Source organism: Sciurus vulgaris, assembly GCF_902686455.1.
Source record: "Sciurus vulgaris genome assembly, chromosome: 2".
Taxonomy (NCBI): Eukaryota; Metazoa; Chordata; class Mammalia; order Rodentia; family Sciuridae; genus Sciurus; species Sciurus vulgaris.
This window is the reverse complement of record NC_136462.1, coordinates 121290262-121304643: the sequence shown is the minus strand read 5'-3', so window position 1 is coordinate 121304643 and position 14382 is coordinate 121290262. Positions and strand designations below refer to the sequence as shown.

At 56.4% G+C, this 14382-nt stretch overlaps 1 protein-coding gene across 6 annotated transcripts in view; it reads right to left on the bottom strand.

Annotated features, from left to right (window-relative positions):
• Positions 1 to 9498, bottom strand: part of LOC306654886 (uncharacterized protein C15orf39) — a 381506-nt gene extending 372008 nt beyond the window's left edge. For 2 of the 6 annotated variants that reach the window (XM_079128868.1, XM_079128870.1), the window contains exons 1-2: positions 9323 to 9498; positions 3383 to 6146 (exon numbers count right to left, since the gene is read on the bottom strand). In XM_079128868.1, the coding sequence (XP_078984994.1) occupies positions 3383 to 6095 (2713 nt within the window). In that variant the 5' untranslated portion in view covers positions 6096 to 6146; positions 9323 to 9498. Of the gene's footprint in view, positions 1 to 234; positions 1581 to 1728; positions 1824 to 3332; positions 6147 to 9322 lie in introns of those variants that run through there. The other 4 variants (XR_013762120.1, XR_013762119.1, XM_079128867.1 and 1 more) reach the window with 4 other exon arrangements.
• Between the last annotated feature and the right edge of the window lie 4884 nt (positions 9499 to 14382).

Below are 14382 nucleotides of genomic sequence, written 5' to 3'. Positions count from 1 at the left end.
TCGCGAGCAGTGTTTCTCACTGCCAGGCGCCTGGCACGTCAGGAGGAAGGGCTTCTCCCAAATAGGGAAGTGGCTGGCTAGTGGGTGTGTAAGAAGGGCTCTGGTGGCCAGAGTTAGCTGGTACCATGGTGTTTGAAGTCCTTGGTGCCTTCTGGGAGCAGGGAGGGCAGTGAAGGGCTAGGCCCATGGTGACCCAAATAAACCCCAAACCCCACAAACACAGTCAGGTCCCAGTTTCAAAACAACCCAAATGCTTTAATAGTTTGCCCTGGGGCCCACAGGCTTATCACACTCTTAAATAAGGTCAAGGGTCCCAGATCCCCAGCCTCCAGCTTAGCTCAGGACTCTGCAGGGACGTGGCCCACAGCAGGCCTGGCCGATAAGGATCTGGCTTGGGAAGTACCTGGGTCCCCAGTCCAGAAATTTAGAGACCTCCTAGGACGGAGCTGCCATTCAGCCTGTCTGCTTTAAGTCCCTGAGTTCCTGTAGCTGCTTGGCTTCCAGAAAACACAACTTTCCTGGGTCAACACCTGGTATGGGGGAAGGCAGCTCAGGAAATCACTGTCAATTCGCAACAGGCCTGGGGCTTCCCAGGGCAGGGGCAGCAGGTCCACAAGGACACCAGCCCCAGGCTGTTGTCGCTGCACCAGCAGCAGGGACTAGGGACAAAGTGTTGAGTCATATACACTGTACAATGTACCACTGTAAGATAACCAAGTCCTAAGACACAAAGACTTTCTACCAGGAGGTTCTGTTGCCTCAGCTTCCTATTCCAGGCCCAGGCTAAGGTCATGGGCCTGTCTCAGGGAGGGAGCAAAGACCAACTGGCAAGGGGTGTGTCAGGCATCTCCCCACAACAACCCTGTGAGGTAGGCCGTGTTGTCCTACGTTACAATGGGGAACAAGGGCTCAAGAGAGGTGAAGTGTCTGCCTGGGTCACACAGCAAGGAACAGCAGCCAGGATTCAGGCCCAGGTCTGTGGGCTCCAGAGCCCGCATGCTTTCTCTAGGGAAGAACAGGAAGTAGTCTTTTCCAATAAAGACCCTCAAGTTAAAAACCTGAGGCACTCTCAGCCCAGCCTTGTAGGTCCTGGGGTGAGAGCTAAAGATACTCGGAGGGAGTGGCCGCACCCCAGCATGGATTCCTGGCCCTGGGCAGCAGAAGCAGAGGCTGATCCTAGACATCTGGCTGTCCCAACAGCACTGGCAACCATTACAGGTGATGGCTCTGGCTGCCTAGTAGCTGTGGGCAGGGTGGGGGCCGGTCAGGTCCTGAGGCCTTGTGGCCCCACGTGGGCAGTGCCAGGCCATTGAGCCAGGCAGTTTCCAGCAGGTTTCGGAAGCGGGCCCTCAGTGTGGGGCCAGGTGAGCCGGTGCTGGCAGCAGGGGTAGGTGAAGGACCATTTGACCCTTCCCCAGCAGTTGCATCTGCTTTCTCCGGGCCAGGGGTTGGTGGCTTCCTCCCTGGCTTCCTGACCTTGGGGGCTGGTGACTTCCGAGCCAGTGCTATGCTCTCTGGCTCATCTCTGGCCATGTTGGTTTCTGAGGTAGGAACAGCTCCAGCCTCAGTGTCAAAGTCACCTGGAAAATGAGCACATAGTCAGGCTGCAGATCCTGTACCCTCAGGTCCCACCTCCTGGTCTCCAAAGCCATCCAGAACAGTGGTTCTTCCCCAAGCCAGAATGGAACCAGAAAGGATGCAGCCATCATAATCTTTCCCTCCATGTACCTGCTGGCTGGATCATCCAAGCTGAAAAGGTGCACTCCTCCCTAGGGGACTCCAGAACTCTATCTGATGAGGAAGCACTGTTCAGGAGAGGCTGTCTGGGAGCAAGGATGAAAGGAAATGGGCTCAGCAGGTCAGGAACCACCCTAATCAGGTGGGAAACTGAGGCATAAGAAGAGAGGACTCTGCCACATGGAAGGAAGACATCATCTTTCTGTGGTACTACCCCCAACGACAGAACAAGAGTTCTGGAGCAGGATCCTAGGCAGAGGCTGCCCCAAAGCAATGCCTGAGGGAGGTGGGTGCAGAAGCTGAGAAGGGACAAGAGAGGTCCCTGACCAAGAATACAACTACTAGGTGCCAGGAGGACCATAAGAACCCAAAGACATGAAGACAGGAATAACTCTCTAGAGGCACCCACAGATAGGTAGCTCCTCCAGGGACAGGAATCCCAAACTCCAGAGGGGGGTGGGGAGAAGCTGGGCCATGGCCACTTCCTTGTCAACCCAGGAAGAGAGACCTGACCCTCTTTGGGCCCCAGACAGGGCAGGGAGAGGGCAGGCCAAGAGGGTGAATGGCTCTTGGCACTGCCCACTCTCGCCCACTCTTCCTCCCTGAGGCAGGACAGTCACCTCTCTGAGACCTCTGCTGACACTTCAGTGTTCAAGCATCAGGAATGCTGGTCAGCCCGAGCCCAGCTCCACCTCTGCACTCAGGCCTCCAGCCCAGTCCAGGGACACAGCTGGGTGGGGAGGAAACCGAGCACTGGTTCTTCAGGGAGGCAGCCTGGACAAGAGGCTGGGGGTGGGAACATGGGGGCAGCAGGGAGAAAACACCTGAATGGCAGGGGTCGAGGCCAGGTGCACTGATGTGGGAGAGGAAATGACACTCTTGCCCGAATCCTGGCTGAAGTGTGAGTGTACAGCAGCCACATGGTCCTCCAGGACATAAGGAATGCAAGCAGAACAACGGGTGCAAGACATCATTCAGAGCACGAATCAAACCACAAAAGACACCAACTTGTGAAAACACTCTGTGCACATCAGTGCCGGGAGGCCTGAGAAAGTACACATTTAAAGGCAAGGGTGTTTGGGATGGGACCTCCATCACGTGTGGGCATGAGGAGCAGGGTGCCGTCCCCTCCCCAAGATGAGAAAGACAGGGAAGTGGGCTGAAAGGAAAGTTCAGGCGGGTGTTAATGGTTAGGATGAATTCAGAGTAGGAGACACTCAGCTGCCAAAGTCTAACAGGCAGTGGGTTATTTGAGATGAGGGCTCAGAAGAGGGAAGGCTAGGCTGTACAGAGACAAGAGAAGTGACCTCAAGTAGGAAACAGTGCCTGGCCAGAGCCTCAGGACACCAAAAGAAGCCTGCACCAAAGATGCAGAAGGTACAAGCAGAGGAGGAGGAAGGCTTTAGAAGAGGTTGCACCAGGGGGTACCAAGGTTTGAGGGGGAAAGGGCACTCACTGATGCCTGTAGGGTGGACAGGGCGGCAGCGGGGGAGGTATCCCCAGAGCCCAAACTGGAAAGCTAGGCCCTACCCTGGTGAGAGTTCCTAGAACCACTCAGCCATCTGAGGTGACCCCCACTCACACAGTGCACACACCTGTCATTCACTCACAGCTCTGGTGGCTACTGGGGCTGCCCCATGCTCACCCAGCTGGCGGCGCACGCAGTCTCGCCACTGTAGGCCCAGCAGGTCGGGGTAGATGTCAGGCAGCTGGCGCAGTGCCAGCAGCTTCAGCATGCGTGAGGTGCAGCCGTGCAGGGCACGTTCCCGCAGCGCCCGCTCCTCTGACAGTGTGGTAGGCCGCAGCTCCACACGGTGCTCCTGCAGCACATGGTCCACAGAGGCAGGGGGCAGCCGTGGGAAGAGCCGCTCCTTCACCAGGTGGATGGGCACAAAGATGGCACCAGCCCGTACCACATGGGGAAAGGGGCACTGCTGTGTGCATACGAATCTCTGCAACTGGGACAGCAACTTGCTGAGCAGTCCCTGCACACCCTGGCAGTCCTGCCATGCGGCCTGGCCCCATGGCCCAGTCATTGCGAGCCACTCACGCAGCTTCTCTGGTGGGGAGTGGGCCACAGAGCCCGAGATGGCATCACACAGGGATGCATGCAGCCCTGTAAAGTGCTGCTCTGGAGAGTCTTCTGGGGCTGCAGTAGCAACTGGAGCAGGAAATGGAGCTTGAGCTGAAGCAGGGGCAAGAGTAGGGGCTGGGGCTGGGGCAGGGGCTGGAGCTGAGGCTGGGGCTGGGGCTGCCACAGCTATGGCTGGAGGGCTAGGCAGGGCCAGGTTGAAGCATGCCACTGGCAAGGGCTGAGTGAGAATCTGCAGTCCCATGGGTACAGATGGCGGGGTGGGTGCAGGCTGTACAGGGGCAGGAGCCGAGGTGGGTGTGGCTGGGTCCACAGCTGCAGGTAAGGGTGATGGACGGAGGATCTTGAATTTTCGGAACATGAAGGCCACAGAGCTATGGAAGTTGGTCCTTGGTGTGGCCTCTGTGGTCACTGGCATTCCAGGTGCTTCTGTGACCACCTTTTTCAGGCCTGGCAGACCTGAAGCTGTGTTCCCTATGTCTGGCATGTCCACAGTTGCAGTGGGCTTGGCATGCACTGTAGGACTAGGGACCTTGATGGGAGCAGCCTCTGCTATGGGCTTCTTCACACTCAAGTCCAAGGCCCTCTCCTCCCGAAGTGAGCAGCAAGGCTCTGAGGATCCCTCCTGGGCAGTTAAGGTCTCCCTACAGTCTTTGCCGTGGCTTTCACTGGGAGCTGGGGCTGAATCTGGCTCAGCTGTGGCCTCTGGTGTCTGCACATCTAGATAATCACGGTAGGGGGCCAGGCTGAAGACGTTGTCAATAACAGGCATCGGTGGAGAGCCGGGCGGTCTAGCACCCTCCTTCTGTGGGAGAGACTGGTGCTCTTGGGCACAGGGGTGCAGTGCTGGTGAGGTGCGGGGCACTGGACTGTCTCGGATGACAATGGGTGCCCCGGAGTGCTCACTGAGTGGGGTCTGAAGCTGCTCTTTCCTGCAGCTGGGCAGCCATGTCTTTTCTTCAGCTTCTTGTGCTGGCTTTTCTGCAGGCCTTGTAGGCTCAGAGCATGGCTGGCTGGCTGGCAAAGGTTGGCATGCCCGCTGGAAGGCACTGGGCTGTGGCACAGACTGCACACTGTTCTGGGAAGGTGGTGTCCCTCCAAGCCCTGGGGATGCCCCATAGAGAGAGAGGTCGTCCCGGGCATAAGGAAACCCCAGAGTCTGTGGGGCAAAGTCCAGTGGGCACCGTGGAGCAAGAGGGGGCTCCAGCTTGAGGCCTGGGGAGGGTGCTGGGAGTGGGGCAGATGGGTAGGGGTAAGTATCCAGTCCCACTGGCGGCATGTACGGGGTCTGGGCTGCCTGCTGCCTCAGATAGGAGCTACCCAGTCCACCAGCCTGGTACCCAGCCCCCTTGTGGACTCCCAGAGGCTGCAGCGGGATCACAGAGCTGTAGCTGCCCTGCTTCTCTGGGTGACGACAGGCTGGGGGGCAAGGCAGGGCCTGTGGAGGGGGAGGGAGTGGGTAATGGGTGGGTATCGCCTCTTGGCAGGGTGGCCCCAGGGGCTGGGCCAACTGGGTCCAAGGACTTGAGGGCCCCTCCACCATTGCTTGTTTAGAGTCCCCAGAGTAAGGACCTGTATATTTAGAGGCCAGAAAGCCTGTGCTATGGATGGTCCGATATTTTTCTAGGAATGTCTGGCAGGAGGAGAAACTCAGTGAAGGGTCTTTGCCAGATCCCCCAGCTGGTACCCCACGTAAAAAGGTGCTGTCCAGGGCCTGGCCCTTCCCAGGAGCTGGGCCCAGAGAACAGGGTGGGTCAGCAGAGGGCAAGAGGGGCCCAGTCACCAGGGTCCAGTCAACATCCAATGGCCTCTTCGCTGGCCCCTCCCCAAGGCAAGGTGGGAGGCCATAACACAGGGGGCTGCGGTAGACGGGTTTGGGTGCTGCCAGTGGTGGGCCTGGGTATGTATGAGACTGGGGACTGAAGGGCAAGAGCTCCACAGGGCTGGAGTCCTGCATCTTCTCAGAACCTTCTGCTGGTGGTCGGTAGAGCAGGCAGTTGGTCAACAGGCTGTCTGCACGAAGTGGAGGTCCTGCCACGCTGGCAGAATACAAGGGTGGGTATGGGGTCCAGGATGCCAACCGCTCAGATCCTGCCTTGGGTGTACCCCCGATAGGGCAGGAGAAGTAGGCACCCTTGTAGTTGCAGGGATCCTGGTTACCAGCAGAGGGGGGCAGGCTGTGTCCAGGCCCTGAGTCTGCTTCTAGGCGGGGCAGCTTGCCATATATCACAGGCCCCAGAGTCCCCAGTGGGCGCTTCTCTGCCATCACTGTGAAGGTGTCGAGCCCTGTGAAGGCTGTTGCTACTGGACGGCTGACCTGAGAGAAACAGGGAAGGCAGGGCAGTTAGAAGCACAGGTTGCAGGTTAGCAGTAGAGGCTGTGCTCTCCGGCTCACTGCCACCTAAGAACCTGGCACTCAATAGACAGTTAAGATTGAACGCATGAATCATAAATGTAGAAATCTCTAACTCCATTTTTTTTAAGCTAAAAAACCCTTTGTTGAATGAATCCTTGTGCAACCACCCTGCACATAACCCTCAGCCCAAATCCGTAAGTCCCTTCTATTCAGATTTCCTCTGTGTGACTCCTAAGACCCCTTCCTTGGGGTTCCAGACTTTAGGACATTTTGAGGATCACTTGCCTTCGCTTATTCCCCATCCCCCAATAAAGATGGAGACCCATCCATCCAAAAGTCACTGATAAAGGAGACAGAACAAAGCAGCATAGTTCCTGCCTCTCCACTATTTCAAGATGCCAGTGACCTCAAAAAACACCCCTGTATGGAAGACACGGAATCTAGGCATTATTTACAAATTCGGTTTCTTGTGACACTCCCTTGATCTGCCAGTCTTACCAAAAATAGTAGAGCCAGGCCTCAAACTCAGGTCCCTAGGCCCTCAGCCAACACTGATACTAGGCTGGGCTCTGGGGGGGGCAGTCCTCTGAAGAGGTGGCTGGGGCGCCTACATCTATACAAGTCACTCCCCCTCAGTGAAGGTCAAGGCTGTCCGCCAGATGGTGCTGTGGTGCCAGTGGGAAGATCCCAGAGCAAAAGGGAAAAGGGCCTGTGTCCATACCCAGTCCCTCAAACTGTGGGTGGCTACTTCAAAGCACATGGGGTCATATGTGTGTGTGTGTGTGTGTGTGTGTGTGTGTGTGTGTGTGTGTGTGTGTGCGTCCAAGAAGAGAGGCCCCAAGGGCCTAGAGTGGTAGCTGGCAACTACTTCCACTGTAATTTACTGATGGAAAAAGTAAGTGCTGGAGAAAGACCAAGGCCCTGAAGGAAGGCCAAGCAAGTGATGAGAGGCCAAGCAAATGGTGAGAGGTCAAGGGTAGGAAATCCTCAACACAGCAGGCATTTAATGACCCATGAAGGTCTCCATCTGAGACCTGTCTGCTGGGCCACACTGACCAGCATCTAGCTCCCTCAGTAAACACCCCATTCCCTGAAACTCTCAGTGGCTTAGAAAGGATGAAACAGCTCTATCTTGCTATGATTAGACCACCAGCTAAGTGTCACAGGTTTCTGTCACCAGCAAGCAAGGACCAGCCTTCTCTTCTCTTATGGCAGGTGGTCAATGTCAGTTAGCTGGAGTCTTGGTGTTAGACTAGGAAGGGGTCAAGAAAAGACAAGGCAATACCCACTCCTAGCTTCCTACAACAAAGAAGTCAGGCAGGCCTCTGAGTTGGTTCACTGGGCCAGAATCCAATTCCCCAAGGAGTCTAGAGAAGCTAGAAGAGGATATCAGAACTCAGGCAACAGAATCACTAATGGTGCCCTATGACAAGGACCTGTGTCCTAGGGGAGAAGACCCCATTCACTCCACAGCAATACTGCAAGAAGAGGTGGTAAGGTTTTGGGGGAGCTGAGCTCCTCCTCTGCCCTTGGGGAGCTCTGGATTAATTAGGTGCCGGCTCTTATCTCACCCCACCCCATGCTCCCTGGGGCCTGCTCCATATCCACACTCAGTCTCTGGGGTCTTTCTCTCCTGGGCTCAGTCCAACCCATGCCCTTTGCCCTGGAGACTTCCTGAGACCCCTCCGGACCCAGTCAATAGACACAAGGCCCTGGAGGACCTTCAGGAGTCAAGTGGGAGGAGTGGGGTCTCCAGGGAGCCAGCAGAGGACTCTGAGAGGTGTAGAGGTGGTCTTATCTCCTGCCAATCTCAATGAAGGGCCCTCCCCATTCAGACAAAATGTAGGTGTCTCCATCCTTGGCACAGGAACTGAGGCGAGGGGCAGGCACTTAGAGGACTGGCCTCCAGGGAACAAGGTCCCATCATTCTTGGTGGGGAGGGAGGTTCTATTGGTCCTTCGAGCTTGAGCTCCAACATCAGCAGGGACCCAGGGCAGGATCCTGAAGAGTCTGCCACCCGTGTACTCCCTGTTCTCTACAGTTCAGTAACCCCATTCCCACTTCCACCTCCTAAGGGCCTCATGATGAAATGGGTGATTCCAGCCCAGCTGAGTGCAGCATCTGGAGTCTTGGGAGGGCTGAACCGACCCCATCCATGTTCTCCCACCTACCCCAGCTGAAGCCCTGGGCTCTCCAGACACAACAGCCCAACCTGAGGCAGCCCGGCTGAGGGGGATGGGGAGCAGGATCGGGTCCATTCTCCTCTCCCCACTACGGGCCCCGCCCATAATCTTGGTGCCTGGGGCCCACAGTCGACTTCGCTTTGGGACTGCTGCCGCAACCGACACCACGGCCTTCCGGGTGTCCCAAGCCCCTCCCGGCGGCGCTGGGGCGCACGTGCACCCCAGCAGGCTGACACACTAGCCGCCGCCACGCATGCAAAGTCGTGCCTGCACGTACGTGCATGGCCCACATCTGCACACATGTCCCTCCATAACTAAGCTCTCCCCTCGTTCGGGCCCCGGGGGCACGTGAGCACGCCAGCAGGCTGGCGAACCGAGCCCCAAGGACCGACGGCCACAGACTGGCGGGAGGTCCCAAGGCAGGGGACTGTCGGGCCGCACAGTCCGGGCAGCCACCGCCTCGGGGCCATCCTGCCAGCCTGGGCTGCGGCCAGAGAGTGAGTCAAGCGGTGGCGAGGAAACCGCAGGGCCGCCCCATCCCAGCAGGGCGCGTCCAGGGCTCCGCGGCGTTTCGGCGTCCTCCGCCTCCTAGCCCCAGCCCCCCACCGCCCCCTCACACTCGCCCGGGCAATCCACGTGAGCCGGGCCCCGCGGGAGGCCGGAGGGCTGGGCCAGAGCTCTCTCTCGCCAGCCCCGCGCCAGGGTCCCACCGGAGCCCCAGAGCGCTACCAGGCCTCGGGAACCTCGAAGTCCGGGGAAAGTGGGGGCAGTGGCACAACCCTTGACCCGCAGCCCTCCCGCCGGAAGCCGCAGCACCTTGGCCCTGGCCACGCGCGCACCATCCCCGGGTCGGCCGGTAGGGGCGCCCTGGGGCAGGGCCACCCGCCCCTTCTCCACGCGCCGCCCGCAAACTCGGCCCAAGTTTCTGCGCCCGCCGAGCGGGCGAGCTCCTACCTGCAGGACGCCAGGCTTCCCGCTGCCGCTACCTGAGGCTGCAGCCGCATCCTCCAGCACCACCTACGCAGCAGGTCCTTGTCCTGCCCGGCCCTGCGCGGGAAGTCGCTGAGCCAAGCCCAGAGCCACCCTCCGCGCTGCCGTTCGCGCCGCCGCCGGGCGCCGTCTGCGGTCCCGGGCGGGGCGGACTGGGGGCGGAGCGGGGGCGGGGCGGCCCGCAGGGTGGGGGCAGAGCCCGGCCGCGCCTCTGGGAGCTTGAGCTCCCTTGGGTCCGGGAGAGGGCTTGCGTGGGGCCAACTCTCTGGCTACCTGGCCGCGGGCGCTGTGCACTGTCTGTACCCGCTGCGACCCGCGAATCATTGCCCGGCGGGCCGGTCACCCGTGCTCGTTCAGTCATTCCGTTGGATCATTCATTCATTGCTCCCTTCCTTCCCTCCCTCTTTTCCTTCCTTCCCTCCTTCCTTCCTCCCTCCCTTTCTCCGTCCCTCCCTTCCTTCCTTCTTTCCTTCCAGGGAGCTCTACCACTAAGCTACATCCCCAGCCCTTTTTTATTTATTTATTTATTTATTTTAGTTTTAAGATAGGGTCTCGCAAAGTTGCCAAGACTGACTCAGCCTCCCACGACGCTGCAATCACAGACGTGTGTCACCGCGCCTGACCATTCATTGCCACTTTCTATCTATGTGACTTTGCGCCTGCCTCTTGACCTCACTGAGCTTGTTTCCTCGTGTAATCCTGGAATTCTGTCTACCTCATAGTGGTTGTGTTGTCAAGCTTGGAAAAGACTGTCTTAAAATATCTGTCACACAGCAGGTGCCTTGACTCCCTTGACCAGTACTAGTTATATTAGGGGGATAGAGAAGGGCTCACCAGAGCAAATTCCATAACCCTGTTATGGTACCGCAACTGTCTGAGGAAAGAGGTGGAACAGGAAAGGAGGTGCTGAAGGTTGGGGGGTTGCTAAGAGGCCTGGTGGATATCTCTGAATCTTTTTGGCAAGTGTCCCTCAGAACAGGCCTGAACATGTGTAACCTGGTAGGCGTGATGGAGGTGGAGCATCCCCTGCTGGGAATGTGTGTTGCAAAGAGGGGCTGGAGAGGTGAAAGGGCTGCCTTTGCCTTGACTCTGGGCCATCCCATTGTTAGATGAGGCCCCCTCTCTACTGCTCCTTTCTTAGAAGGAATCTAGTCCCTGTAGTTCCTGGGCTGCCCAAGGAGTGGGGACAAATGTGTGTAGTGAGGAAAACGAGGACAGGTGGACTTGCCAAAGGGCAGAGCAAGTTCATGGGGCAAAACCACCCGGGCTTCCCCCTCAGAATCAAAAGTCAGGGCTGCTTGAGTCACAGAAGAGGCAGGCCTGAGGCTGCAGGTGCCAAGAGCCAGGAAGCAGCTGTAGCAGCTGAAGTTGAGAAGGAGACACTGGGCTCCAGGTAGGGTTAGGAGAGGAAGTGAGGTCATCTGGGGAAAGGGGGAAGGTGTCATTTAGTTTAGAGCTAGAAGGACCTTAGAAATAGAATCTGGAAAGATCTGGGGAGGAGAGACTCAGAGAGGGTTGGGGCTTTCCCAAAGTCACACTGCAGGCTAGGACAAAAACCTAGATCACCTGGCTTCTAGCCTGGGAATCTTATTGCAGCCACACCTTAGTATCTTAGTATCAGGAAAGTGCCTTTTTTTTTTTTTTTTTTTTTTTTTTTTTTTTTGATACTGGGGATTGAACCCAGGGGTACTTAACCACTGAGACACATCCCCATCCCTTTTTATTTTTCATTTTGAGACAGGGTCTCACTAAATTGCTTAGGGCCTTGCTAAATTTCTGAGACTGACTTTGAACTCAATCCTCCTCCTTCAGCCTCCCAAGTGGCTGGGATTACAGGTATGCGACACCATGCCCGGCTCATTTGGAAAGTACATCTTTTCCTGACAGCTTGGGATCAAGCCTGACAGCCTCTTCTGCACAGGCTATTCTTCCCTGTTCTTTCTCGTCACCAGCTCTGCCCTCGCCTCACCCTCCTCCAGCTCAGCACCTACTCCCCATCCTGCTCTGCAGGGGCAGGAACAGAGGAAGACAGTGTCCTCCACTCTTGAGTCTAGGATGTTCAAGTTGTGTACTCAGGGGTGTCTGGTGGTCTCTCCAATCCCCCTGAGCCTGAGTGAGATCCTGAGAGGCCAGATGAACAAAGACCCTAAGGGCCAGCTAAGGTTCTGCAGCCTGAGTGGGTCATTTATCTGAATTAAGAACACCTCCCAAAGACAGCCATCCCATTGTCCTTTCCTTTGTGGTATCAGTTAAACACCCTGGACTACCAAAGAAAGGACAGAGAATGGGGGACTTGAGAGCCATTTTGCAACATTTTGAACCTCAATTTCCTTATCACAAAATGGAAACAGTGAAAACCTGCCCTATAGACAGTGGTGTCAAATAGCATCACCGTGGGAAATGGCGTATGAACTGTAGAAAGCTCTCGCAGGTATCTGGAGACTGTGCGCTCCAAGGTTCTGACCTTGCCCCTTTCCTCTCTAACCCAAGGGTCATGTGCCATGTGCGGGGTCTCAAGCAAATGAAGGCAATCCTTGCAAGATGACTGCCTTGGGTGGCCCCATGTGTTTTCATTAGCACCAAGGTCTTGGGGAGAAGCGGTGTTTTGACTGGAAGGCACAGTGAATCTAGCAGAGAACAGAAGAGTCAGCCCTTCTGTGGGTTTCCTGGGTGGAGTTAACAAAGAAAAGTGGTGTAGAAAAGCCCAGAGCAGATTACACCCTCCTCTGCCCCAGCTATGCACAGGCTTCAAAAGGGGTGCATACCCTTCCCCTCCTCCACCCTCTCCAGATTACTTCTCCCTTCTTGGGAAGGCAAGGTAAAGGGTCAGCTCTCTGAACCTTGTTTCGTTATGTTATAGTTATTAATAATAATATCACTCCCACTAATGAGGTCACACCTGCTATTTACAAATCTCTTCCCTTCCTCAGAGGATCGCTCTCTCACCCCAGAGGAAAGGTGGTGGTGGTTTTCATCTTAGAGGCAGAAAAATGGAGAAGTATGGTGCTTTGCCCACAGACACACAGCAATGCTTCCCTTTACCCTTTCAGACCCAGGTATAGAAACCGCCTCCTTCAGGGAGACCCCACACTGCTACTAAGGAGCTCTCATCCTCATCCCCCGTACCTCAGCAAAGGAATATCAGTGTTGGAGAATGGTGAGGCAAGGAGCTTCTCCTTGGTGCCTGGCCCTGTGCCAGCCTCTTAGTAGATATTATCTCATTTAATTCTCACAATCAGATGAGGCAGGCGTTTGTAAAAACAAGCAGAATCTGACCTTCTGAGCTGTGAGGCTTGAGCAAGCCTCTTAACCTGAGTTGGCACATCAGACAAGTAGGCACCATTACCATACATCAGAGGCTCCCATCCCTCCACAGCTTGGCTTATAGCGCAGGCTCTAGAGAAGGGGAACCAACTTGTCGGTCCACACAGCCCAGAGATGAAAGATCTGGGATTTTCTCAGGACTGTGACTCCAAGACCCTCTAAGGGAAAACTTAGACATCTTGGTGGCCAAGAACCCTCTGTCACTCAAGCAAGAGAGAGTGGAATTGGGCAGTGCTGATGGCTGTCAGTCTGGGCTCAGAGCACCTAGGATACATAGGACCTAGGGTGACGCAGGGCTAGGGGACCAGATGGGCTGAGGTGGCTCACTTTCCGAAGGTATGCTGGCAAACCAGAGCTTGTGTGTGCAAAGAGGCTGTGGGGAGCAGGGAGTGGGGAGCCTCCCACACCCTGAAGGAACCCCGTCCCCACTCCAGAGGAAATCAGTGTCTCAAGGGGGAATCTCAAAGACTCAGAAAAGGGCGGGGGCTTTCACTGGTCCCTTCTGGAGGACAACATGGCCTCTTGGCTAGGGGAAAAGCCACACACAATGGCTTTCTGCAGAGGAGGGGAGCAGTCTAATTTATAGCCAGGGTGGCTTGATCTGCCTTCTCTCTTTCCCATCCTTCCTTCCACTAAATATTAAGGACCCCAAGCTATGGGGTTCCACAGTGAATGAGCTGTCTTCTGGTTCAGCTAGAGAGGCAGACTTAGAGCAGACCATTGCACTCCTGTGCTGTGGGCTCCTGTGTGGGGGTAGGGTTCTGCCGTCAGAGAGGGACCTCAGGAACAGGGCTCCTGTGCTTGAGGCAGACTGTGCTGTTCCCTTTTCTGGGTATCCCAGAGCCCAACCATTGCAGGGTCCTGCTTGCTGTTGGAGGCAGTGGGAATATGCCCTCCCCACCTCCAAAGATGTCTTTCTGGTGCCTATGTCTGACCCCATCAACCCCAGCTAGAGTCTCCTGTGTCTCCCACTCTGACTCCTGCATGTCTCCCTATGGTCCCTCCCCAGCCAGCCCCAGAGCCAGCCAAACTTCCCTGTGGGTCTCACTTCCACCCTCCATTAAGTGCACTCCCTCAGTCCCTCAGGGGGACAAGGGCTGCTGGCATGGCTTTCTTTGCTAATTCCTGTTGGCCTCCTGCAGAAAGCCTTCCCTGAGCTTTGTGCCTTTTCCAGGCCCCACAGCATTCTGAACTCACCTCCATCTAGCCCCCGTGCCTCTGCTAAACTGACTTGGTTTCCAGCCTGGCTTTCACCACTGGGGAGGGGCCTCCAGAGCAAGGTCTGCATCCAGTGCACAGGCTGACTCGGGCTAAGGTCATATATAAGGTTAGTTTGGCAGTAAAGGAGGACTCTGCACATCTGGAAGAGAGGAAAAACAGAAAAACCTAACTGGGTCCAGAGGTGAGAGCCCCTGCTGCCCAAAGCTTGCCTAAATCTGGGCACACCCCCCTCAGTCTCTTAGGACCCTGACTAAACCTCAGCTCAGCAATGGCCTGCTTCCTGCCTGAAGTCCTGGGCAACTGAGGCCAGAGAGACTGCTACATGTCCAGGGGCTCAGGGGGAGGGGTCCAGAACCCAGGTCTGCTGAAGGCCTGTCCAGTCTGTGGAGCAAGTGTCCTTCTGGTTCTAACAATACCCTCCCTCCCCATCACCCCCCACCCATACCGCGACCTAGAATGGAAAAACACCTGGCTCAGCT